Source organism: Centrocercus urophasianus, unplaced genomic scaffold (genome assembly GCF_019232065.1).
Source record: "Centrocercus urophasianus isolate 14NV4802_14NV808 unplaced genomic scaffold, USGS_Curo_1.0 seq_13, whole genome shotgun sequence".
NCBI classification, from domain to species: Eukaryota; Metazoa; Chordata; class Aves; order Galliformes; family Phasianidae; genus Centrocercus; species Centrocercus urophasianus.
In genome coordinates this window covers 11,319,169-11,347,086 of record NW_024884475.1, presented here as the reverse complement: position 1 = coordinate 11,347,086, position 27,918 = coordinate 11,319,169, and the positions used below count along the sequence as shown (strand labels likewise).

The 27,918-nt window shown below is 37.0% G+C and overlaps 1 protein-coding gene across 1 annotated transcript in view; it reads right to left on the bottom strand.

Moving 5' to 3' along the window:
* Nucleotides 1-861: 861 nt before the first annotated feature.
* Nucleotides 862-27,918, bottom strand: part of EVC2 (EvC ciliary complex subunit 2) — a 67,124-nt gene continuing 40,067 nt past the window's right edge. The window contains exons 13-22 of the mRNA XM_042812778.1: nt 26,201-26,360; nt 25,181-25,638; nt 21,085-21,289; nt 19,466-19,588; nt 13,727-13,954; nt 9,957-10,171; nt 8,503-8,590; nt 3,445-3,635; nt 2,757-2,855; nt 862-2,312 (exon numbers count right to left, since the gene is read on the bottom strand). Of these exons, the coding sequence (XP_042668712.1) occupies nt 1,970-2,312; nt 2,757-2,855; nt 3,445-3,635; nt 8,503-8,590; nt 9,957-10,171; nt 13,727-13,954; nt 19,466-19,588; nt 21,085-21,289; nt 25,181-25,638; nt 26,201-26,360 (2,110 nt within the window). The 3' untranslated portion in view covers nt 862-1,969. The remainder of the gene's footprint in view (nt 2,313-2,756; nt 2,856-3,444; nt 3,636-8,502; nt 8,591-9,956; nt 10,172-13,726; nt 13,955-19,465; nt 19,589-21,084; nt 21,290-25,180; nt 25,639-26,200; nt 26,361-27,918) is intronic.

Below are 27,918 nucleotides of genomic sequence, written 5' to 3'. Positions count from 1 at the left end.
TCCTCTGTCCTTTGAATGACTCAAAACTGAATATAATCCAATCTTTATTGAAGCTAGCTGGTAGCCATGTAGTACCCATTTCATAGGGTGTGAGAGATTTTAAGGTTTGCACATTCCTTTGAATATAGCATGATATGGAACTGTTTCAGACATTTCTCTGTGTTCCAATCACCAAGCTGCTTCAAATTTGTGATGAGTAGGAGTTGCAAATTATCCTTCTGCTATCAGATACGGAGATTAGTTGTTAAGGATAATAAATCAATATAGCAATCAATAGTCAGATTTTGCATGGTAACAACTTCTTATCCGTGATCAGCTTTCTTTTTTCTCTTTGCATATAGTAATAGCCTAGAATCAAGGCTTGGGAAGAAATCTTGGAAGAGACTTTCATTCAAAAGAGGATACTTCAGCTTTCAGGGCTCCTTGCAGCCCTGAGAACAGCTCAGTTCTTCCTATTGCTTTTTCTTGCACAGGGGCTGCTTGAGACATGGCTGTTCCAAATTCCTTTTTGAAACACCTGAGTCTCCTGCAGAAACAGCTCTGACCTGTCTCAAGTTAGGATAGACCCTACCTTAACCTACCAATGCCCTGTGGAGGACGCATCAGATGCATTAAAACACAGCAGCTCTGACACTCCTCCTTCTGTGCAAGTGACAACTTCTATGAAGAGATTGAAGAATGCAATCAGAAAATAATTAGGATTATCAGCCTAATTACTGCATAGAACATTTTCTAATGTTAGTAGCAATAAGAAACACTAATTGTTGTTTATCGTGGGATGAATATTTAAACACGTTAAGGGAAGTGGGGAAAAAAAGGATTTTTTTTCCAGTGGGAATACATGCCAACTGCAGACATGCATACAAAGTAACATTTTTATTTTTAAAATTAAATTGGCATCCTATTAATACAAAGACACAGAAACTCCATACTTGAACAACTGCAAAATACACAATCACAGTGCCAACAGAGCATTACATAGTTTTAAAAAAAAGAGCATAAAACAGGCTAGAATATAATGAAATATTAACAAACATATGCATTTATTTTAATTTACCTTTTCCTGTTATTGTTTTTAGGATTCATGTTTACAGACTTTCTACCAACTAGAAAAGTTTGAAAATTAACTCTTTTCTGAAATGTAAAGTAACACTGCCATCAGGTTAGAGAAATTTGGGAATAAGAACTTCAAAAATAGCTACCTAAAATTGTGAGAGCTGGCAGCACTGTAATAGAAAAAAGCTTGTGAAGCTAATTGTCATTAGCTAATAATAATTGTGAAGCGTTTTCCATTTTCTCATTTCTACTGACATACACGGTATTGTTTCCCCAAGAAAATGACTGCAACAGGTTACAAATTTTTAAGATATAAACCTTATGTATACAACGGAAGCAACATTCTTTGCTCTACTGAATTAAGCTTATAAACAATAGTGAAATGCAAAACTACTCCTGGACATAAAACTACGAGTGTATGCTGAAGATCTAAACCACCAGCTATCAACCAGTGATCGCAGAGAGTAGCACCAACATTCACAGCTCATTAACATCACAAGATTGTAGAGTAAATTAGCCAGACTAACAGAAAAACAGAGAGCAGAAGACTTGTGAATTTTATCTCTGCATGTCATCTACTGAACTACAGCTTGTTACAAGAATATATAACTACAAGAACAGTAAATCAGTACCTGCTTTATATAATAAATAAATTGATATAAATTATGAAGATAGAGCTACAGTAAAGTCAGTGCAAAAATGACCAAATTGTACTGAAGAAACACAGAGTCCTGTCTGTCAGAATGCATATCACAGAACACCCAACATATTCCACCTGTTGCATCCTACACTATCAAGAAATACAGAATGCATAATGCCCACTGTGAAGCGTGCCAGTATAAAACTACAGCCATTTACAATGTCAGAAAAATGCTATTAAGACAATCCAAGGCTATTCAATCTGCATACTTCATTATTTCTCATTATTTTTTTGATTTTTAAATAACTCCCTCTTCACAAGTTGGTTCTCCAACTGGAACTCTCCCTCATTCATACCTGCACGAGCAGCCTTTTTGGAATTAAGAAAGTTCTTTTTCTTTTTTCTTCGATAATTATGAAAAGAAAGTGTTGGATCACTCCGATCACGAAACAAAAATATCTTCTCCCCTGTATCTAATACCTCTATGGCTTCAGCTGTCACACTGTTACAAGAAACATGTGGACTGGGCTGTTCCACAGGAGGACATGTAGGCAAACTTTCAAGGTGAATGAATGATGGTCTTTCCAGAAGGGCAAGTTGCTTCTTCTTTATCAAGCTACATTAATGAAATAAAGAAATAAATAAAAACCTGGCAGAAAAATAGGATCACTTTCTCTATCACTGCACAACACAGTAGCGACTTTCCACTGAAAATTAAGATAATCATATTTCAGACAGATCAAAGTGTAATTTCCATTCCAGTCTACTATAATTTACAAATCATTTTATGAGATATAAAGTCACATAGGAAAAGTTAACCTTGTAATAAGTAACACAGGGAGGTGGGCAATGAGTATGAAAAATCTGTAAATTCTGCAGATAAGTGTGTAAAAAGCTTTTTAGACTTCTACTATAATTGCACTTTATGTGTAAATACGCTGTAGGAAACAGTTGAAGAACATCAGGAAATGCATACTTAGGAACTTGTTTTCTGATATAAAAGTAGGCATCTTTGGAGATGAAAGAAATAATCATATATTTCCTCCTGTTCTTCCTTTACCTGTCTTTTTTCCTGTTTAGAGAAAGGATCCTTTCCAAACTTTTGCTCATCAAATCTTCCCTTACTTTGTACTCTAGTGCTTGCCATTCTTGGTTCCTCCTGAAAGAGAACAAAAGAAATATTGCCAGCAGCAAATCCCTAAACACACACAATTTCTTCCCTCTTCTTATTTTAACCACAAAATCCATGATATTAATAGCATGAATATAATTATATTTTTACAAAAATGATTTAAATCACAGAATATCACACCTCAGAGCACTGTCTCAAGGACCCTTAGTTGTTCCTTGACAGCATACATCCAACAACTAGAGGGGTCCAGTAACACAACATCTCCTTCTCTCCAATGTCAAGGCACAGAGCTGGGAGATAAGATTTTATTATTCTAACAAACTTAACAGAAAGAAAATGATCAGAGCAAGGTTTATAAATCTATAAAGAGCAAGGTTTATAAATCTATAAACCACTGCTTTATTTATAAGTTGTAATACATATGAACTTCTCATCAATTAATTTGTTTCATGAAATAATAAACCAGTTTCAAAACACTTTTTTCCCATAAAAAAATTTCACAAAATAAACTCATGCACCTGCTATTTTTCTATTGTTATTTGCTTCTACAGAAAATCAATATTTACAGAAAACTATAATCTTTTGCAATGGTCTACCAAAAAAAAATCCCACTTACCTTTTTTTACAGCTGCCAGACTCGTCTGCATTACTATCACTTTCAGCAGCATCTAAATAGGCACCGATGGAATCAAGGATAGAAAGAACCTCACTTTGTGTACTGGAGGGCAGCAACAAGTTCAGAATCCTGTGCAACATCCCCATTGGTACCCTTGTCAGTCTGGCTAAATAACCTGCCAGTTGGAGCTCCTGGAAGATTAATGGGTGAATAAGAGAGATACATAATATTGAAATTACAAAAGAAAAAAAAGAAAAAAAGAAAAAAAAGAAAAAAAAGAAAAAAAAAAGTGTAATTTTTAACTGCTAACGTTAAAGAATTGTTCATCACAGAAACTAAATATTACTGAAAATAATTTTTGCATTGTCAGCTTTGGTGTCAAGTGGTCACAATCTCAACTCTCATGTTCATTGCTTGCATTCACATTGGCTACAGATATACTGAAGTAGCCCATCTCACTCCTGACACAGTTACTTGAAATTTCAAAAAAAAAATGTTCCTCTCAGGTTATGTGCTTGAAGTGGAAGCTCAAGGGAAAGGAGATTATATTAAAGCAAGTTAAATGGCCAGAACAACACTGTTCAGAATATACATGTATCTCAGGCAGCTGAAATCATGCAGAATGTGCCAAGCTAATAGACAACTCTTGTATGACTGCCTCTGTCCCTCAAGATGGTTGAGCAGCCTTCATTCAGCAAACCCTCTTGTCATCACGAAAGAGGGAAAGGACTACAAAGCCCAGGTTATGTAAGAAACCCAAAAGGTCCCACCATGCAGGAAGGCAGCGAGCTTTTTTCTGCATAGCGGAACCCAAATCCCCCTGCAAATGTGTGAACTCTGCTCTTTTTTCACATGAACAACTCTCAGAGCATTATGTCAGTCTTTTTTGTAATAAATTATTTCACCAAAAGGATACTCTGTAAAAGACAATTCTTTCTGCAAAATCCATGCAAAAACAACTCCCCAAGCATCACTAATCCAAATTTTAAAAGGCCATTTACAATAACGAAAATCAATCAATCTCCTTTTCCCCTTGCCAAGCAGAGAACTCCTCTTCAAAATACAGGAGAGCCAGTCACCTCCCCAAAGTATCCCGGACTCTTTAGCATTGATTTATTTTTTCCATGGAAATTACTGAGACATTAGAATGAATGAGACAAAGTGCTAAGACTGATGATAGGTTAGTAAAACTGATGGGCTATTCGAAATACCCAATATTTTCATCCTAAAACAAAACAGTCACTGTAGTTAGGTAAAAGAGACAGCAGTTCACACTTCTTATAGTAAGAAGCGACTTGATGCCTCTATGGGGAAAATATAAAGAAGAGCTTAAATCTTAATACAGATGTCTACATTTAATTTCTGAAGTCAACTTATACACATCTTTTCTGTCTTTAAAATTGTTGTTTTTACAAAAACATAAGAATGACACATTTCCATGACCCACCCTTCCCCCTTTGGCTGAATGGTCTCAGTAATTTACATGCAGATGATCAAACCATCATGACTTCATTACTGCTCTTCCCTATAATAGTTTCCTCCTTAAAATATTCCTTCCTTCCCTCTGACCATTACTTTTCTTCACCAAGAATGGTCTGTACTTAGTACTAGTACTTAGTTCTCTTCTAACACAGCACAATTCATGATTAATTCATCCTCCAAACTGCTACAATGCTGCCAACAGTACTGCAAGTTGCACCAGACAGGTGTACCCAACATGTCTGGCAAAGGGAGTACTGATCTCTGAGCTACCCAGATCAACCTGCCTATGTGGGAAGGAGAATTGGATGTGTATTCAAATACAGGAAAGGTCAAACGAGTGTGGGATGAGTTTCCATCTACAGGCATATTATATGGAAAGGTACTGTAAAGATCAGGCTTTTGCATCTTTTGTAACACTAATGGCTACTTGTGCCACTAACAACCTCATTTGTATCCTCTGAATTTGGCCAAAGGAAAATAGAGATGTAATTTACAAACAGCAGAATTAAGTATTTGGTCTTGCAATGTGTAAGCAATGTGTATTTCAACCCCTACATGCAAGAATCAATGAATTTAACTTATGCTGTGTTTCAAGCTTACTGTGCTGTTTTCAGCAATAGTCTGCCTCCATCACCTGTTGTCTTTGAGACAAAACTACAGTACCTGGGGCTACAGCTATAAGCTTATTTAAAAGTAACTTCTCAGCCAGAGGCTTACAATCCTGAACTCACTATCATTCAAGCAAATCTCTTCATGACCCAGATCCACCTCCACTGGCACATAAGCTGCAGGACAAAAGATCGAAAAATAGAATACATTTGGTTTTCCAGAGAAGAATATGTCACAGATATGGAAACTATTCTAAATCCTCTATAAATAAAAGAATGAATGCAAGATACAGAAGTACAACAGCTACATCTTCTTAACATTTGCCATTATAACGTGTCTATAAATTGTAACGTGACAAGGAAAGAGATTTAAAAAATTCCTATTATCAATGTAATTAATAAATTAATAAATTGCTACCCTACTGAGTGTGTAATTCTTTACAGTTTGGGATAGTTGGAGTTACTATATTATGGTAATTGCTGAGAATAGAATTTTGCTTGTATATCTGAAGGAGCTCTCTGTATATGATGGTGTACTTGAACTTAAATGCTAAGAAAAGAGCCAAGGTCTGCTGTGAAAGGATTTCTCTTGAAATGATTCACCATCAGGAGCAGTAGCACTTGGCCACTGGGTTTGTCTCCCACTCCTTCCACCAGGTCATACACAGCTGCTTCAGCATTCAGCTGGTCTTAACATGCCACACATCCTGAATTAACGACTTCACAGAATCACAGAATGGCCAGGGTTAGAAGGGACCTCAAGGATCATGAATCTCCAAACCCCCCCGCCACATGCAGGGCCACCAACCTCCACGTTTAATACTAAACCAGGCTGCCCAGGGCCCCTTCCAAGCTGGCCTTGAACACCTCCAAGGACAGGGCATCCACAACCTCTCTGGGCAGCCTGTTCCAGCACCTCACCACTCTCTGGGTAAAGAATTTCCCCCTGATGTCCGACCTAAATCTCCCCTCCCTCAACTGAAAACAATTTCCCCTCATCCTACACATATCAACCCTTTCAAAGAGTTGATTCCCCTCCCCTCTGTAGGCTCCCTTTATGTATTGAAATGCTGCAATGAGGTCACCCCGCAGCCTTCTTTTCTCCAGGCTGAACAAGCCCAGCTCCCTCAGCCTGTCCTCATAGGGGAGGTGCTCCAGACTTCATAAGAGAGGTAAATGCTGAAGATCTATCAGGCACAACTATACTCAAGAGCAGTAGATAAAAATTTCATAATGTCCTTTGCAAGATGTTCTGCTAAGCAGCTGGCTTGCAGTATGCAACTTTTTCTACCCTTCCATACCCACAAATACTGCAAACTAAGGACAAGAGCATGTGAATAAGGCAGTACTCACGCTGTCTTTTTAAGAGTTTGCATGTAGTGTTTATGAGTGTTTTTACCAGACCATGAAATATCTAAACAAACACTGTGCAAAGTCCCATCCATTCCTGCAATTAATCAAAAAACATAAGGGAAAAGCAGATTAAAAAACACTGAAATTATGCTATGATAATGGTCTTGGTAGTGCTTTTCTGGCAAAGTCGGTCTGTGCTGTTTAAAACCTATATGCTGGTCAGTATTTCTGAATGCAGAATATATAGCTGTCACTGCCCATGTCACTGTTCCATACTTAAATGAGAAGAGGAAGAGAAGAAAGATTGCAAGAGAAAAATCAGAGGAAAATGATAATATGTAATAGTAATGCTGGTCACAACTTTTTTTGAAACACTTTCAAATGCTACCCCCTGCAAGATGTGTCAGAATGAACTTTCGGTGCTTCTATTGCTATGTCTAGAGAACAGGAAACATGGGAAATATTAGACGAGGTCTGAATTCCCGCATTTTCTCTCATTTAGTTCTTTAGTACAAAGTGAGACACTCCACTCCAGGACAGCACTGTAGCCGTCATGCAACCAGATGACTCAAATCTCTTCCAGCAAGGCTCATGCAATGAATCTGCTCTGAACAGAGGCCAAATGTCCCCATGAGAGACAGAACTAAGCAATTATCACACTCTTATGAGTTTTAGGAGACCTTGATGCAAGTTTCTAATAAAAATCAGAGTAAAGATCAGAAAACAGGTGCTACTTTCCCAGTGAATTTCAGATGCAATACACAGGAGATGCATATGTAATATACAGTAGCCTTACTTTAAGCTGATCTCAAATAGCCATCTAACTCAAGAAAGGATAAGGAGTACATAATCCTGAATAGAAACAAATCTGAGACACTGTAAAACCTGACACTCTCTTAGTCTAAGCAGCCTTAGTTTGTTTCTCCTTAGTTTGCTGACATCTGAAATTCACCCTTATACGTGTGGCTGCAGGTGTCCTTGAGTGCCAAGAAATCTGGAGGCTAAAAGCTATACCACCTACAGTATTCTGATACTACCTTTTTATCTCAACCAAGACTTGCAGAAAAAACTTGGGGATAACTGATTCATTTCTAATGCGTTGTGTAGACCTGACAGGCAGACAATAGATATTAAATACTGAATGAAAAGGTGATATTCTTTATGAAAACAATACGAGTAAGGATACTAGAAAACTTAACTAGCAGTGCCTCTGTAATTTAGTTCTGTAACACAATCAGTGCAAATCATTTCTCACAGATTGAGAACTAAACAAAACCCTTGTCTTAACACATGAAAATCAGACTGTAGGCCTGTCTGTAAAACATAAACTCATGCAATTTAGTTCTCTTTTTAGTTTAGTGGAACAAAATGCAACAGGACAACTGCCGGAAAGGATTTGTAAGTGAACAAAAAGTATTACAACTTGCTGAAATTAAAAAGGATGAAAGTAGGTCAGAATGAACTAATTTGTAATGTAAGCTGCAAATACCAGAACTGGCAGTGACTATTACAGAACTGGGTCCAAGTACATCTGCAATGGCTCCCAAAAAAGAAGAAAAGTTTCCAGATACAGCTGCAATTTAAACTTGGAGCCTTCATGCGATTTCACGCTTACCTGATTATAAAGTGCTGAAAATGCATCCATTTCAATATTTTCCAAGAGATCTTCAAGCACCATACAATTCCATTGCTCATCTCTCAAGCTGAAATGAAAGATAGAATTAACATAGAAATCTTCCCTGGAACAATGAATGTATTACAGGAAACAATAACTGAAAGTTATCCTGAAGGAAGCGTGACTCTTATCAGCTATGCTGGTTGAACAGCATAACATCTAAAATAAGCAAGCTTCTCCCCTTCCCTTTGAGTCACAACACAAAATCAGAGCAGAGTCTTGCACAAAATATAAATCTGAAATCGCTCCAAAAGACTGTGATTCAATCTGTCACCCTACCATCTCTAATTTCATCTCCACACTTTTCAATACATTGCGGATCTTTTTGGTGCTGAAATAACAAGAAGCTGTTAGCTTTCTCATTACTGATGATTTTTTCATTCTAGAACAAATTATGAAGCAATTACAATGCAATGTGAGAAAAATACAATATTCACTTCTTCCATTATGTTTACAGGTATATAGGAAAGACTGGTTACTGTTTCTTTGAAAGCATGTCTAACTTACCTGTACCCCATGGTATTCCCAAGCCAGGTACCTATTTTCTCTTCTATTAAGTCTACAATAGGAGAGTTGTTAATCTACATCAGGTACCCTTTCAGAGTTAGAGCAGAGAGTAACAGCTCTACTCAAAGTCTATCAAAAACCTTTTAATAAATCAACTGGTACAAGAGAAACCCCTCTTTCTAATGTAAAACTGCTGGTAGGAATTTAATACTGTGCAATATACAAAAAAAAATGTTATTTCTAACTCCCTAAACCCTAATAAAGGTAATACAGTATTTCATAATTCTACACATTATCTTTTTGCTGGATGACCTCAATGACAAGACAGATATTTTTAAATATCTCCCAGGAGGCATGACTGTTCAGGATTTTTTTCTCCACTGATATTTTTACTTAAAAACTGGTCAGAGAAAACAAGCCTATCTTGGAGGAAGTCTTTATATATGACCTCAAAGATGACTGTCATAGAGAATTCAGTCAACAGTGTGGCAGTGAGATGGAAATTTAATTTTATTGTCTTGGCTACTTCCTCTGATTCCAACAAAGCAGGTTTCATTGAAGTCCCTGCCTATATCCTTGGGAAATGAAGTAACAGGATTAGAATTCTTTCCCCCCTTGCTGCTATTGCTAGGTTTCCACCCCATCAAGAAATAGTCTTATAACACAGTACAATCCAAATGCAACCAAATTATTATTCCATGTTTCTTATTTCAGTGTTCCTGAGACTTCCTTGTTATACTCTGGGCTGCATCACAAAAAAGACACTGTTTAAACACAGATGTACAGCCCCTCCTCAACAACGCAGAACACTTTGCTGTTTCTGTGTGGTATCTTAAAGTCTATAACGACTGCAGTGAGTTCGCAATAACCGAGACCACAGCACTCACCTCTGCTGGTGCAGGTTTATAAACTCCATACGTCTATTCATGGCCTGTCTTATCAGAAATGTCACCTGTCTGTCTACATTTGTTTCTACAGCTTCATTTGAAGGTCTCATTCCATCTGGTGTCCACCTCTGCTTATTCATTAGATGTTGCTGCTGCTGCGCTGACTCCTTATGCAACATTTCATACTCCAGCTTTCTGTCAAGTTCTTCAATCTCCTAGAGGTTGAACACACATAGTGATGAAAAGTTGAGATTTATCTTGGAAGAACAAATTCCATTTGGAGTGAAGAAAAAAGATGACATCAGTTTGTGTTATTTGTTTATTCATTTTATCATTCTACTCAACCACATGCAGTCGTTACACTTTCCAAGGCACTTTTCAGGGTCTTCAGTAAATATGACTTGCACACTATGAATATCAGAACAATGCTAGAGATACAAGTCAGTTTCCGCTGCTGATGCTCTCTGAAACCTTCCACTATAGAGGACATCTAGAAAGTACAATACAGAAACCTGAAATCTAGTAAAAGAATGGTGCCATTATAATTAATTTATGAGCTGCATAAAGCTACTGAAATAGTGTGCAAAATTGAACAAGACTAATTTCAGTTATATTGCATTAATCACTAGCATTAACGAGAAATAAAGTTCAAAGAGAGTAATTCATATTCAGAGTAATAAAATTAGACTTAAAATACAATGCTTTAAAAATTGAAGGGTTAAAACCTTTTGCTAAAACCTAAGTTTTAAGTGGACTGGATCTCTCATGCCAAACTCTCTTTCCTTGGTCACATAATCAAACTTGACTCCAAAAGGAAGGGTTCATATTCCAGTCTTCAAGGGTCATTTTTGTCTGGCCTCAAACAAGCTGCTTAATAAATATCTCAGCACCCTACTGCCCAACCTGTAGCTTAGATAAAAATTCATTACTTTTTCCTTTTGCTCCCCGACCTCATCAGCTCTATTTGTATTAGAAATCCATTGGAGTATGCCATCTGTATGGAGTAAGTGTCTGTCTCTCAGTCAGCAAGATTTGATGCTTAGAGCTCAGATTTACACTCCTAACAGCAAAAATTTATAAAACTCGCTCTCTCTGAGGGGATGAAGCATGTTCACAAATAGCCAAACATGCCTGTTTCACTGATTGGCAAAACAACCATTAACAAAGTATTTGGGAATCCTGTGTAATCTGATATACTTGTTTTAAAATGACAGTTGTTAAAACTTGCCAGCTGGCGAGATAAAGGAGCAGAAATAAAGCGCAGCAAGATATCAAGATATAAAGGTTTGATCACCAGGAGATTATTTCTGTAAATTGTCAATGCCAAAAGTATTTTTTTTTTCCCAACTAATATATGTTTTAGCTCAGTTCTTGCATGTTGGATAAAGAATCCTTTGCTATTTTACATCTCTTTTCTGTCTCTCCTTCAATGTTTTTTCTACATCTGTTCAAGGACAGGGAAGCTAAAGGTAATCTCTTTGCAGAGAACAGGACAAAATCCAGTCTCTTCGCTGGGACCTCTTACACTTCTTGCATAAAAGGTAATAATCCCAGATTAAATTATTTTAATACTCTGTCCACATAGAACTTTCTCTATTTCCTACAGATTTAATACAAATTAAAAAAAAAAAAAAGTCTAGAATGACACAAATATTCTAACTCCTGTTTTAAGAGAAGCTCTACAGAGATGAGAGCATTAAAATTTAAGCAGGAGTTTTCACAGCAATATCTTTCTAATGATGCCCTATAGCAAAAAGGTTTTGCTCATAAAAAAATGTTTTGTTTGTTCTACTCCAGTGCTCTCCCAAGCTTCACTTGAATGGTCGCAAATAGCAGACAAAAAAAAAATTCCTTATGAATACTGAGCACTGAAGTATTAAAAAGAGATTTAAAAAATGGTCACATATTAACTACGTGGCAAATACAATGAAGGGAAAAAGTCTGTCTGAAGTTTCTACTACATACGTAAGGCATGTGAGCATGCTCAGAGTAGGATAAATGGGTGGTACATAGAATCACATAATCACTCCGTTTGGAAAAGACCTTGTAGATCATCAAGTCCAACCATGACCTAACCGTACTATCCTAACAACCCTTTGCTAAATCATGTCCCTGAGCACCACATCCAAATGGTTTTTAAACACATCCAGGGATGGTGATTCAACCACCTCCCTGGGGATCCGATTCTAATGCTTAACAACCCTTTCTGTAAAGAAGTGTTTCCTGATATCCAACCTAAACTTACCCTGGCGCAAATTGCGGCCATTTCCCCTCATCCTGTCACCAGTGAGAAGAGACCAACCCCGCTCCCACTGTAGTCACCCTTCAGATATTGGAAGAGAGCAATAAGGTCTTCCCTCAGCTTCCTCTTACCCAGACTAAACAGCCCCAGTTCCTTCAGTCTCTCCTCATATGGCATATCCTCCGAGCTCTTCACAAGCCTTGTTGCCCTTCTTTGGACCTGCTCCAGCACCTCAATGTCTTTTCTGTACTCAGGTGCCCAAAACTGAACAGAGTATTCAAGGTGAGGCCTCACCAATGCTGAGTATAGGGACAGGATTACTTCCCTAGTCCTGCTCACCACACCATTTCTGATACAAGCCAGGATGCCATTGGCCTTCTTGGCCACACTATAGACTCATATTCAGCTGACCATCCAACAGTACATAAGGTTCCTTTCCATCAGGCAGATTTCCAGCCATTCCTCCCCAAGCCTATAGGGTTGCCTGGGTTTGCTGTGACCAAAATGCAGGACCCGACACTTGGCCCTATTGAAACTCATACAGTTAACATTGGCCCATCGATCCAGTCCATCCAGGTCCCTCTGTAGTGTCCTTTCTCCCCTCAGGCAGATCAGCAGTCCCTCCAAACTTCGTGTTGTCTACAAACTTACTGAGGGTGCAGCCAATCCCCTCATCAAGACAATTAATAAAGATGTTAAATAGAAGCGTCCCCAGTACTGAGCCCTGGTGGTCACTGCTCATGACCAGCAGCCAACTGGATTTAACTCCATTGACCACAACTCTTTGGGCCCAGCCATCCAGCCAGAGTTTCACACAGCAGAGAGTATGCCCATCCAAACCACGGGCAGCCAGCTTCTCCACAAGAATACTGTGGGGGACAGTGTCAAAGGCTTTGATGAAGTCCAGGTATACCACATCGACAGCCTGACCCTCATCCACTAAGCGGGTCACCTTGTCATAGAATGAAATCAGGTTTGTCAGACAAGATCTACCATTCTTAAACCCATGCTGAGTGAGCCTGATCCTCTGGTTGACCATTAATAGGTCCATGAAGGCTCCCGAGAATATCTGTTCCATAACCTTCCCAGGCATTTTAAGAGCTCCATGATTTAAATGCAGTTATGGATTTTATTGTATGGTTACAACTACAATGTGCAAAATTTTCTAACTTGTTCCAGACAAATTACACAATGATTACACACTAGTGAGTTATGATTCACTATCACTTCCCCATTGCCTTCCTTGTGAACAACAAAATTTTAGCATTAACTAGTTATCAAAATACTGTTCTTTCTGACTGCAGGTCTAGGTACAACACTATAGTAAAAATAAATAATACATCATCTCTGGCTCTTACACTTTGCTTTATTTGTTTTAGTTGGAGCACTAGAGTGCAAATAAACACAGAAATTCAAGAGCAGACCATCAACAGATGCAAACCAGCACAGTTAAACTAACGTCCAATAAGCCACCATGCCAGCTGCTGTCTCCAGCAGGAACTTTCCTTTTCACAACTTCATTACTTACCGGATTATTAGCTTTTAAAATCTGAATACATTCCGATTTTGACAGTGTTTTTGACATGCTCAGGTTTTCCAAGAGGAAAGCTTGCACACTTATGATTGCTGCATAGAGCTCCAGCATTTTGCATTTTTTAACACTCTTTTGAAACTCTAAAGAAGCAATATATTCCCCAAGTTTATTTTCCAGATCATGTATCTGACAGTCTTTCTCAAGTAGCAACTCATAATTGACCTAAAAGATAATGACAGACAAAAGATAACAAGATTAACCGAAAACATTACATGCACACTCATGATTTTACTACTCTGAAATTAACAAGCTGGATTAAAACAGCAAAGAAATCAAAGCTGTTATTAGCTTAAAAGGTGTTTATAGCATTACATTTCAGGCTTTTACTCTATTTACAATGATAAAAAAAAAAAACAACTGCATTTAGCTGAGATATTTCAATGTGATAAGGCTTCATTTTATGTAAAGATAGCTTTAACATTAAATATTAACCTGGAATACAGTGTCTACATTAATATTTAATGTAACAAAACTAAAAATTAGAGTACAAATAACTCTCTGCTCACCTGTGTCATTGACTAAATAATAAGACAAAACATATCCTTTTACTTAGCAAAAATAATAAAATGCATGGAAAGACTACATTTAGTTTTCAAATTGGCATGTGTCAGTTGACAGTGACCAGTAAAATTCAACCTACTATTCTTTAAGTAAATAACTAAAAATTCTCTTTTGTAAACAACGTTAAACTATAGATCAAGAGCCTGCTGGTAATGGATTTCAGACAGGATTAAAACTAGACTGAGTAAACATCAAAGAAAATCAAATTGAAATGCTCTGACTCAGTAACTATGTTGCTGCCACACATCTAATGGGACCTAAACAAACAAACAAAAAAATATACCCATGACTGAAAGGCAAACTCTGCATTTACAAGCACACAATCAAAAGCAATGTGATTGACGAGCCCTCCATTCTCTACCACTGACATTCATGACCAATGAAATTGCCCCTGCATCTGTTTTTCTGCGTCTCAAGTCATTAAAACCTTATTAGCTTTCCATTCATGCTAGTTTTTATTCCATTCATGTTTATCAGAATTACATTGTTTTTTAAATTTATTTTGTGGTTTGCTTTAAAGAAGAATGATGCTCATGATTTTTCTCTGGATATTTAATTGGTAAGAAATTTCTCAAGAGTGACCATGTATCACCCAAATTCTATTATCCCACAGATACAGCTAAATTCAAAATATGATTTGCAATAAACAATGCTTATGGTATATTCGTGCTCATATGTTTTTCTCCAAATTTCCATTACATCATTTGGAACATCCTTGAACACAAAGGAAAGACAATTATCATCAGGACATATCTCTAAGAAATGAGCTAGACAATCGCAACAAAAAAGTAAAGAAATCATCTTATAAGCACATTCTAGAAACAAGTTTCCATCTTAAAAGACAGACACTGCCTTTCAACATTACTGTTAATCTAAAGAGTTAATCTTGAAAAATACATGTGTATAACATTAAATAATAAGCAAGCAAATGGCTAGCAAACATCTGATTTCAGAACAGAACTTAGCTCAGAGATCGTACTGGAAATACAGTAAACCTAAATGCTAAAAACTAACTTGTCACTCTTGAACAGTGGAGTCACACCTCTTCAGTGAAAAGCAAAAATAATGGCCAAAATCTGGAGTTGGTGCTCCAGCTGTTTCCAACTGCTCTTAAAAACAATAAACAAAAGTAGATGATTTGCATCTTAAGCTACATCCAAAAATATCCATTTCTTGTTCCAGTTTGCAGTAGTCAATATTCTGTACTAATATTATTTTGGTGTGTATATCTTTTACATTCTTTGCAAGTAGGCGAGAAAAATAAAATGAATTTGAAGTATTTTCACTGCCATGCTTTTTACTGAAAAGCTGATAACTTCAGCATGCCCTATCTAACCTCACAATCCAACAGTTCACAAACAAGCATTCAGACATCTACATTACACTCTAGCAACATGAAACAGAAATCATGTAAAACTTCTGTAAAGCATTGTACAAATCACAGTTTTGGTTTGGATTGTACGAGGCAGCCAATCCCATCCAGCTCAAGGTTTGTTTGTTGTTTTGTTTTTCTAACTTGTCAAAGAAAACTTGCTTTCAAAATCCAAAACGTTATTTCAAGATATTCTTATGAGGCAACAATACAAGACTATGGGCTGGAAAAAAGATTACTCCACACACCAGTGCAAATATTTTAAAAGTCCTCCTTTGGAAACTTGTGCACAAGAAAAACTTCTTCAAGTTACATTTGACTTGATGACTTAACACTTTCCTAGCAGCAGCTGGTGTCTACCAAGGCATTCCCTGCAAACGGAAATAAAACACTACCGATGACAATTTAAAGGGCAGTGCTAGAAATGAACCAGGCTGGACAACTGGTGCCACAAATCACGTTTTAAATTTTGTCATGGTTGAGTGCTGAGAACAATGGAATCACAACAGAATGATTTATATTATGATAGCGATATAATTCAATATAATACCACCTGTTCAAGGAATGGGAAAAAAAGTTCAACAGCACCTACCTGACTAGAATCAAATAGGATCATTTTCAAATGCTTTTGTTTGTGATGCTCTCTATCCAACATACTAGGGCAACTTCTAGTTAGTATAAATGATAATTAATTAATATTAAATAAAAATAAAAAAATAATCTAAGTTATTTAGCACTCATTCATTAGCTTTAATGTGTTATGAAATATATATATATATATATATATATATATTCATTCTGAAGAACTGGTTCTCTTTCTCATCCAGCTTGTATTTACATCTCTACAATACTGTCCATCTGCCAGAACACGTACAATTTTTACAATATCTCAAAAAGTGGAGAACATATTCTTGTGGAAAGATTTGGTTTATATGACACAAAATTAGTAAGCAATATCTGAAGGCTGCTTTTGTTGTTTAGGAAAAAGATGTGCTGTAAGCCTTTAAAGATACAGATAAAAAACTACACAAATGTTGTGAGAGATGTGTGCACACAACTGAATTTAGGGTCTGCTTCTTTCCTCACAGAAGGTTCCATTTCAGATACAAGGATTTTAAGTGAATTATATGAAATCTGAGGATGGGTGAATGAATAAATGAGTGATCACGTGGAAGCTTGAATTCATTATTCATTTAAATGGATAAGGATTGAAATACAGTTTTACATTTCATATAGACACAAGAATGTATATTTTAGTTGCAGCTGAATTAAAAGGCCAAAGAGATATCATTGATGACAGAAAAACATACTTCCTTTGTTAGCCACTCCAAATATCACACAGATTTACACATGATGTTAAGTACATTCCATGAACCATAAGATTTATAGTTCAAACTGCAAAACAAGGTAATATTTACGTATTATTAAGTATGAAACCATATGCTAACTGTGCCCAAATACATAAGAAGGATATTCCAGATTTATTATTCAGGTTCTATTCAACATCATAAAATAAATCAGCTGCTCTTAAACAAGTCACTGCATTGCTCAGACAGGTAGTATTATTTATCTCTCTCCACCTGAGTTTCTTTCTGTCTGTTGTTAGTTCTGGAATCACAGCTCTCCAAACAGAAATGAATTTGGGAAAATGAAAGTTTGCAAGTAGATCTGACTTCAGCATGATATACGTGATAACTTCAGTCAAAGCTAGATGAAATACTGGTTTCAAACTAAATTATAAACTTCTTCTAAACCAGTAGTATTTCCTTGCCACTCATGAAGGATTTTACCATATAAGCAGAAGACTGTAAAAAACTGCTTGTCACTGTATAATTCAGTGTAATACATTAGAATATCAAAATACATCGTTTATGATGAATCAACTCCTATGTCTGAAGTTTTGCTGCTAACACCACTTAAAACGCTTGAAGTAAATAAAAAAAAAATAATTCAAATTCTGTAAATGCACTATGGTTAGTCCTCTGCTTGAAAGCACTGGCTTCCAAATTCAATACTTTATTCGCTAATTGCTAATTAGTGATGTCTCCATCTTAAATTTTACAAATAATGGAAATGATCTGAAAATATACTTCATTACATGCAGTTCCTAAGACTTTTCTCATGCAAGTCTATTACCACTGAGAGTTTTTTTCAGCCCCATAGGGTAAACAGACTAAGGTCACTATTTTTACCACTGTCTTTCTTTTGAGATAGGTAACTGCTATATCAGAACTGAAATATCTTCATTCCAAATACGCAGAATAGCTAAAAACAGCCATGAAACACAAGTGGATAAAATCTGCTTTCAGTGTTTTTCACAGCACAGTGATGATATTCTCACACAAAGACCAGGCTTCAAACTTAGTATCATAGAATCACAGAATGGCTTGGCTTGGAAGGGACCTTTAAGACCTTTCAATTCTGACCCTGCCCATGGGAAAATTAAAGCAACAAAAGGCATACCAGATGGTGAATGTAAAACAGTGCAAAACAAACACTGAGGATGAGAGAAGGTAAATTTCTAGTTCTAAATCAAAATTCTAACAAAAATGTAAGTCAGTATTTGCACCAAAGTTGTTATAAAAATGAATGCTTACGAGCTTGGCCCAAACTAAGTTGTACTTTACAGTTAAAAATAATAATAACAATTTTTTGGAGGTTATGACAACAGGTATTGAAGCTCAAATGTCCCCAGTAACAGATTTGATGCACACTTGGATAGGAGCTCTTAAATTATCAGAGAGTGGCAGAATACACTTGGCCACCTGTCTCACTCTTACATAAGCATTTTCTCTCACTTTCAAAGACTGGATGCTGGATAAACCTTCACTTTTACCAAAAATAGCAAAGTGCTCATCTCACGTAAAAGTAAAATTATTTCTGAATAAACACACAGATCCATGATTTTACATTCCTCAGAATAAAGGTATATAAAGCACAAGGAATAAGTGTAAGAACAAAACTGCATCCAAATTTATACTAAAAGTGTCACTGCAGTCATTTGTGGAAGGATTTTTATTTACAATTTTAACTTCCAATGACACCTGTTCTGCACAGAGTTCACAATAGCTGACCACTACCTCCGTCTAACTGTTGTCACTGTAATATTCATCTGATATAGAAAATTTATGTTACTCATATCATACAAGTGAGAAAGCAAAGCAGAGAAAGATTAAAGAGCATGAACAATGTCTCCCGGATCTCATGGAAAGTCTGGGGGCAGAGAAGGACAAAAACTCCAAAGTCCTGTATTGGCACAAGCCTCACCCATTCCTTAGGGATTAACCAGATTGTGACTGAGACCCTTTCAAAAAGACACCCATTTTATTCTAGACACTCTTAATGAGTTGGGCATAGACAAACCCAGCACCTAACCAAAACATCTTCTAAGAACACACTTCTGGGTTTAGAGTGGCATTTGAAGAGGTCCATAAACTAAATCCTTCTCAGCAGTGAAGCACATTCCACTATTTGAAAGACTCCTTAAGAAAGCCAAAGGACATAGGTACATCTTGCAGTCAATGCATGCAGTAAACCCAACAACCATCTGATGAAACACTTACCAAAATGCTTTCAGATCTAACTCCAAAAAATTAAAGCAAACTGTTAATTTTACATGCATCTTAACAAATGTAGTCAAGAGTAGAAAGATTTCTCACTCCATTTCATGTCGTTCATTTTTTATCTTGTTTACTTAAAATTTAGGCTCTGATCCCAGTACAGAAAATGCTTGCATTTACCTTAGTCAAATTTTCAACTTTCAATGAGTCTTCATAAATGAAAATTTTGTCCTGTAAAGATTTCTTCAAAATATCAATCTTATTTCTATTCTTGGATCCTGTTTTTTTCGTTTTAGAATGCGGCTGTAAAAAGATGAGAGCAAAGTGCTTTATTTGTAAGAGACAGATGGGTATGTTAACATTAAGATTACAACTTACTGTATTTGGCAGATTCAATAATTAATTAAATATGTGGCAAGGACAACTTTCACTAAGAAAATATTTCTAAAATGCATGTGTTGGCTATTCACTCGGAAGATTCCTTTCAGATATTCAGACAAAGCTGGAAATTTCCTTTTAGATTTCTTTCAAGTAGAATTATGTATTCATCCTTCCCATGAAACTGTTATGAATTTTATTTTAAACAACCTTTAGCAGTGACAATACAACAAGATTTTAACAGATACATTATCTCCCCAGCACGGTTAAAAATGAACAAAGAATATTAATTTAAGAGCTACATTGTTTTCCAGACACATTATATGAATCTCAAATGAACCATGATAGTATTAAGGAGCACCGTTCCATGTAATCAAATTATTCTTGACCTTTATATTTCTTTACAAGAATATCAACTAAGTATAATGTACTCTCAGGGAAATGATAACATCTGTTCAACTATAAGGCTTTGCAAAGTCATTTTCTTTTTTAAGTACTTCAGAAATTATTAAGGTTTTGATCTAGCCTACTTTCTATTGCAATTATCCCAAGTTCACTTACACATTTAGAAAACATAACTGAAACAAAACAGAGCAAATCAAAGTCCTTCATTTATGATGGCATCAAACAAATCATACAGGAAACAATTCTCTTTCTGCTGCTTAAGTACATAAAACAATTTATAACTCCACAAGTTTTACACTTTACTGAAGGTATTATTAAACACCCTTCATACAATTATTTAAAATTTAAAAAGGGGATAGATTTGATAGATGGGAAAGTTCTTGGGAAAGTCTCTCCAACCTTAAACATAAATATATGTAGATTTAAAACAACCAAACAGAAGAAGAAAATCCTCAGTACCTGCACAATTTTCTTGGAAAGAAGAATCAAATATCAAGCTATATTCTTGCCAAGAATGATCAGCTACCTCAGGGATTTCACTTTCTTAAGCAAACAAGATAATGTAGGACATTCCTCTAAAAATACTCCCATATCTGCCCTTACTTCCTCCTTATTGCCAAATTTAGTGAAGCATGGGGGTTGCAGGTAAAATTGCAATTTGGGTTGTGCCTGATCTTCCTGAAGCTTAGCACCGCTCCAGGTTTTGACACTTCAGTGTCTCTCCTCAGAAATGTGCCTCCTTTTGGCCACCCAACTGCTTCCTTCTACCTACACCTTCATCTTGGAGAGGCTGGAGGATACACATGCAGTAGTTATATGCAGGTGTATGTGAAGCAAGCATACTCCCCTATGCTCAGTTACATTTTAGTCCACCATCTGCACACAGAGGAAGAGCGTACTTCACAGTCACCCCTATGAAGAAGCTTTTGACCTGTATCTGCACATGAGGCCAACAACCTGTGGATGACCTATATGAACATCTCACCCATTCCCAAATTGATTCCAAATGTTCCCACCTGCATATTGGTCATTGCTAGATTCTGATTGACTTTCAGTAGCTGTGCATCTCTCCACTCCAGCTCAAAAGCCTGAAGTAAAGCTCTTGCTCTTATCTTGGGGAGAGCCAAACTGCTGTCCAGCTGAGAAAAGCAGCAGTGGAACTCCTGCCTCATTTTGAACAACTTCTCTTCAGATAGTGAAAGGGGAAAAGTTAGAAGACGCCTGTTGGGGAAAAAGAAAAAAAGTAAAGCCATTTGCTGTTCAGTCATACAAACAACTCTGTACAAAATTTTAAGGCATGCAGAAAAATACATGACTTTGATCATTCTTTTTTTGTCTTATCATACAAGAGTTATTTATTTCTCCTGGGACTGAGATGCTCAACAAGTTCAAAATTTCCTTGGAGATACTTTAATTTCTTCACACAGAACTTCTCAGATTGTAAAAAATCATTTGCAAAATAAAACAGATTCAGAATTAAAAAATAAATATATACAATTCTGAGCACTTATGCATACAATCCTTCCACTACCACTTCAGAAAATACAGACTCTGAAGTTAAGGTTGTAATTACGGTAAAGGCTTCTTGTAAAGTTTCTCTGTGCTTTTTCCCAGCACTTAGCTGTCACAGCCACTGAGTGGAAAAAAAGTATCTCTTTATAATAAACTCATATATGTCATCTGTCCCATCACTAAGTGGTTTGACTTGTTCTTCGTAAAAAAGCTTTCAGCAGTCTGAACAACATGGATTACATTTTAACAATGTGAATCACTCAAAATTCATTTTTTGTAGAAGAAAGGTTTCCAACACAGAAGTCTGGGGAACTGCTCCTCAGGTCAAGGTGAAGTTGACATTAAAAAAAAAAAAAAAAAGCCAGAACTTAAATTAATCTTCCAGATTTGACTGACCTTAAACTACAATCATATTCTTATTCTGTGACTAAAATATTATTTGAATATTTGATAAAAGTAGATTAACTTTTTAATTTTTTCTATTTCCCAAAAATGCATTTGCATTTAAAATATGTAGAGTATATATATATACTCTTATATTCTTATATACTCTTATATATATATATATATATACACTCAAACACAGGCTTACAAAAACTCATAGTTCTACTGAAATATTTCTGGGTTTTGAAATGCAGATTCCATTCCTGTTTACTGATTCATCAAAATACACTCAAACTCTGTATTAAAACATTTTCAATATGAGTATTGCTCACTTAAAAATAACTACGGCAATATTACACCAAATAAGCATTTATAGTATTCTTTCTATTCCTCTTGCTGTCTTAGACCTTCAACAGAAGAAAATCCATAGTGTGTAAAGTCTGTAAATCACAATTTTGTAAAGCCCATATTTAAAAAAACTTTCAGCATTAATGATCTTCACAAACTTTGGACTGACTCACTGACTCTTCAACAAGCAACAAAAAGGAAAAGCTATCACTCAAAATAATTGTGAAAACTATGTGGCAGATGAACATGCAAACGTGAGAGCTGGTATCTGTGACTGAAATAACCAAAATCAACAGCCACTGGATTAGAAAAAAGACAGTGATAGATTGTAAGGGCCTTTTGACAGAACAGTTGCATAAATGCTGAAGTTTTTGTATGCATATGCCCATGTTTTACTAGAAAAAGCAGGCAGCTTACTATTGCTGGAAATAAAGATAGCATCTAACAAATGTAACAGGCAATGCTGTAGACTGGAACACAATTACCTTGGAATCGAAAATTAGGAAATGAAAGACCTGCTGGGTCATACAATCTCCTTTCCTGCTCACACAGGTCTGTTCTCAGTAATATATTCTGAGATAATAAGATAAGCTAGAAGATGCACCAAAATGGCTTACAAGAAAGTATTTAAAATGCTGAACAAAATGCAAGGGCCTTGAAAACAGAACCAAACCAAGATGCAAATGGATTTTATTCACACAGAATCACACAGAATCACAGAATCACCCGGGTTGGAAGGGACCTCAAGGATCATGTAGTTCCAACCCCCCTGCCTAGCAGGGCCACCAAACACACACATTCAGATCAGGTTGCCCAGGACCCTGTCCAACCTGGCCTTAAACACATCCAAGGACGGGGCATCCACAACCTCCCTGGGCAGCCCGTTCCAGGGCCTAACCACTCTCCTTGTAAAGAACTTCCCCCTAACATCCAACCTAAATCTTCCCTCCTTCAACTTCGATCCATTTCCCCTAGTCCTGCTGTTGTCAGCCCTTTTGAAGAGTTTACTCCCCTCGTGGGTGTAGGTTCCCTTCAGGTATTGATAGGCTGCAATGAGGTCACCCCGCAGCCTTCTCTTCTCCAGGCTGAACAAGCCCAACTCCCTCAGCCTGTCCTCATAGGGGAGGTGCTCCAGCCCCCTGATCATCTTAGTCGCCCTCCTCTGGACCCTTTCCAAAATCTCAATGTCTTTCTTGTACTGAGGGCTCCACACCTGGACACAGTACTCCAGATGGGGCCTCACAAGAGCCGAGTAGAGAGGGACGATCACCTCCCTGTCCCTGCTGACCACCCCTCTCCTGATGGAGCCCAGGATCCCATTTGCCTTTCGAGCTGCCAGAGCGCACTGCTGGCTCATGTTCAGTCTCTCGTCCATCAGGACCCCCAGGTCCTTCTCTGCCGAGCTGCTCTCAAGGACCACTCCTCCCAGCCTGTACGGGTGCCTGGGGTTCTTCCGGCCCAAATGCAAAACCTTGCACTTTGCCGTGTTGAACCTCATTAGGTTCACCCGAGCCCAGCCCTCCAGCCTGTCGAGGTCCCTCTGAATGGCATCCCTTCCTTCCACCGTATCAACCGCACCACTCAGCTTGGTGTCGTCAGCAAACTTGCTGAGGGTGCACTCAATTCCCTCATCGATGTCATTAATAAAGATTCTTTAACAAAGCAAACATGCAGTGGACAAGGTTTCTTGCCCTGTCTTGCCTGTACAGCAGACAAACTTAAGAGACATGCTGCCTGGACAAAAACAATCAAGCAAATCTCTTTTATTCATAGAAGAGGCAGTAAGCAGAAAGTTTACCTGATGCATTTTTTCTGTATGATTTCTCACATTTGGTGTGCTTGTTCCTTAGGCTCCACACATTGCCTGTTCCAGTGGTTTCCTCTAAAGCTACAATTCTGTTACTATGTCTCTAACCAAGTTTGTTGTTAAGTACATTGTATAGGAAATGCAATACTGTAAATGTTCAAGTAACATTGTATAGGAGTTCAAGGAGTTCAAGTACATTGTATAGGAAATGCAATACTGTAAACGTTCAAGTAATAAAACAACTAAGTCAAAAATGTACTTGAAAGACAAATGCTTAACAACACTGCAAGTTTATCTAGGAAATTGCTGCACAGCACTGTGCCTGCTTTCTCTCAGCTACAGTCATGGTCCCTCCCTTCCTAAGGTCTCCCAGGGGAGGTAGCATGGCCCCCCACCTTTCCACCTCCACAAGGTCACATCATAGCATAAAGCAATGGCCAGAGGATGTACCTGAAGTCAGCAAATCTCTGCAGCATCACCTGCATTGCATGCCATGATGCCTCTCTGCCTTGGGGCCTCAGTACCAGCAGCACTTTGTCAGCAGGGCAAATTAACCAAGTCTGACGGATGGAGCTCAAGAACTGGAGGGGTACACTACTATGCTGGGCATTTATGAAATAAGTAAAAATACTGTTGTAGAGCATAAATGAGCACATGATAAAGCTTGACTTGTGGCTGGAAGGGATACATAAAAATCGATTGTAAGGATAAATAGGCCTGACTAAATGACATTTGCAAAGTAATCTGGATCTCTGAGAAGGGACTGAGAACAATGATGAAAGACACACAAGTGACAACTGACACAGGCTAAACTGAAGTATAAAAATAGTACTGCACTGTTTTGGTTTTGAAAACACTATTTCCTGGAAATTCCACTGAAGAGTTAGACTGTAGAGGCCGTCAGCTCATGCTGCTGGCTCTGCAGGGGCTGAGCATTCGTGAGAAATCAGTTCCCAGGTGCATGACAGAGAACTGGTCATTAACAATTACAACCACACAGGTCTGTCAGCTACTAGTTTATTACTAATTAGAAAAACAGAAGAAAAGAGAGAGATACTTGCATGAATACTGATTGTTCCCAGCTCCTTAATTTTCTTTGTTGTGAAAGACTATTTTCCAGCTCTTGGCTTAGTTTTTGCCTGGTGAGCTGAAGCAACTCTTCAGCAGCTGTGCTCTTTTCACGTTCTTCCCTTTCAAGGTGTTCACGTTTAGCAATGATCTCTTTTTTATGCTCCTCCACAACTTCCAGCAGGAACATCTTTGGCACACTGAGCTTTATCAGCTCTTGCACAAATACTCCATATTGAACAAGTTTAAGTTCTTCAACAGTTTTCTCTGTTAGATTAAATATAAGGTCTCTCAGCTCTTCACTGCCTTCATTATCCAGCTTTTCAGTAAGTTCTTCAAATTCAATGGCATGATCACTCAGAAGAGTTTTCCAGTGGCTCAGGTAGTCAGTGATCTCCCTTGAGCTTTTGAAGGCGTTCCCTACAGACAACTGCTCCTTCCGTTGCTCTTTCTGCAGATTCATTTGCCAAAAAGAGAAACAAGATTAAGAAAAGAGACAGCTCTCAAATGTAAGCTTGTTAAATACGCATATTATAGCAAAAATAAAATTCTGCTTTTCATTGTTCTCAAAACTGCTTTTCAGTGTGTGGATATCTACTTAGTATGCAACATAATGGCTTTATATGCATCAAGCAGGCCTGAGATTATTGTAATTATTGTTAGAGAGAAAGGCTATGACTTACAGAAACGTATGATCCTGTGGTTTGACCAATCCCAAAAAGATAAAACTGTAACAATGCACAAGTAGACTAAGCAAATGGGCTTCATGAGTTTCTTCACTTATATTAATTTCTTGCAGGCTTTTTCTTTTTTTTTTTTTTATGAAAAGCTGTTAATTACTGAATAATAAACACAGTACAATACATGATCATACACAGCAAATAAAAGTGAACATTTATTTTCATCTCTGTTTTGGCTGACCTCCAACCTAAGAACTATGCCTTACTTTTCAGCACATTCAATTTTTCCTTCACGTTAAGCCCTGGAAAAATAAATCTACTGAAAATAATTACCTTTTGCAACATTTTCCACTTTCGCTTGGTAATGAGTTTCTGATGAAGCTTTTGCTTTTCTTGTTTTAAATCATGATCGAATTTTTGTTTAACAGAATTAATTTCAGCCTCAGCTCGGTCCAGCAGCATTTCCAAATGACTTTCACGCAGATGACCCGCTCTGTAATAGTAATGGTGTTTGAAACCTCTTACCCCCAATTCTTATGAGCAAAAAGATATTTAAAGCAATTAGTACAATAATAAGGCTCCACAAAGCAGCCACAAAGAAAGATCTTTGTTTTTTTAGCAGTAACATAATTCTTAAATGGACAAGCAGATAACAGAAGGATAGCCCTAATCTCAAAGATGAATGCAGAATCAAGGCATTTTGTGAGGGTAGAGTATGAAGAAGGAACGTGAAGAAGGAAGAAAGGGAAGGCAAATGCAAAACCAATTACATATCATCTAGTAATGTAAGTAATATTCAAATGAGACATTTCAAACCTTATATATTATTCATAATATTTACATTTTTCATTTAATGCCACTGGGATGCAACTCTAGATGTCTTTTATATTTCCTTCTCATTAAAAGCAATTTTCTTTTAAGGATGTAATTTAATCAAATAAAAACACTTAGATTCAGCTTTGCTATTGCATTTAAATAAGAAAAAGATTTCAAACAGTGAAATATAATACTATGACAGAGCAAACTCTCGGTCTTAGGCACACGGTTATTTCAAACTGAAGTTTAGATCTACCCACAATTGCTATCCTATTTAACATTAAAGACTAAGCAAAATACAAATAATAGTTTAATAGTTATAAAAATTCTCTTCCTATACACTCAAATTTAATTTCTAAAATTGTCTGCTGTCCTATTTACACTATTTACAATAGAAAATTCCCAAATCTTTCTCAAACAACAGAAGAATGGAAGAGCATCTTAACGCAGACTATCTTAAGTCAGGCCGGTCTGCTGGGCCGTTTATATTTTATATTAAGTTTATTTATATATATTAAGTTTATATTAAGCACACTGGAGTTTTGAAGTGGTGCTGAAAAGGCCAAATGAAATTTTGAGCAGAAAGTACCTCTTCCAAAGCTGAATCTGGATGTTGTCCAAACATTTCCTGGTTTAATTTCTAAATCCCCTCTTCCCATATCAATATTACATACAAAGCTTGGGTTCAATACAATTTTGAAAAATTTGGTATGTTGGACTTTATATGTTGGTCATTCAGGTCTCTGTTCCAGCACGATACCTAGCAGAATGGCTAAACATAGCAATCTACCACCACAACCTTCTCCATGTATGGGGTCTAATTCTGTTTTATTAGGATTTGTTCATACTGTTGCAGCCTTATTCTAACTAAGTAAAATCTTCAAACTACAAGCTAAAATAAGTGAAGGAGAATATAAAGTTTTAACTTGATTGCAGTAACTGCATTATAAACGTGGTGTCCAAATTCCACAACTCTCACCTCTCCAACTAGAGCTCATGCATCTGCAGATATCTGAGCAAGCCACAAAATAACCCCCATGTACTGACTGTGCTGGAAAGAAACTCAGATCTGCATTCTCACAGCTATGTCAACCAGAGAATGCCTCCTTTTACTGAGGTTTCTTCCAGTGTCTACTGCATTTTTCTACTCCTCTGTAAGGAGGATTAAAACACCTCTCAGCAACTTGAGAGCAATTCACCAAGCATTATTCTCATATATTTTGGCAAAGTCATTT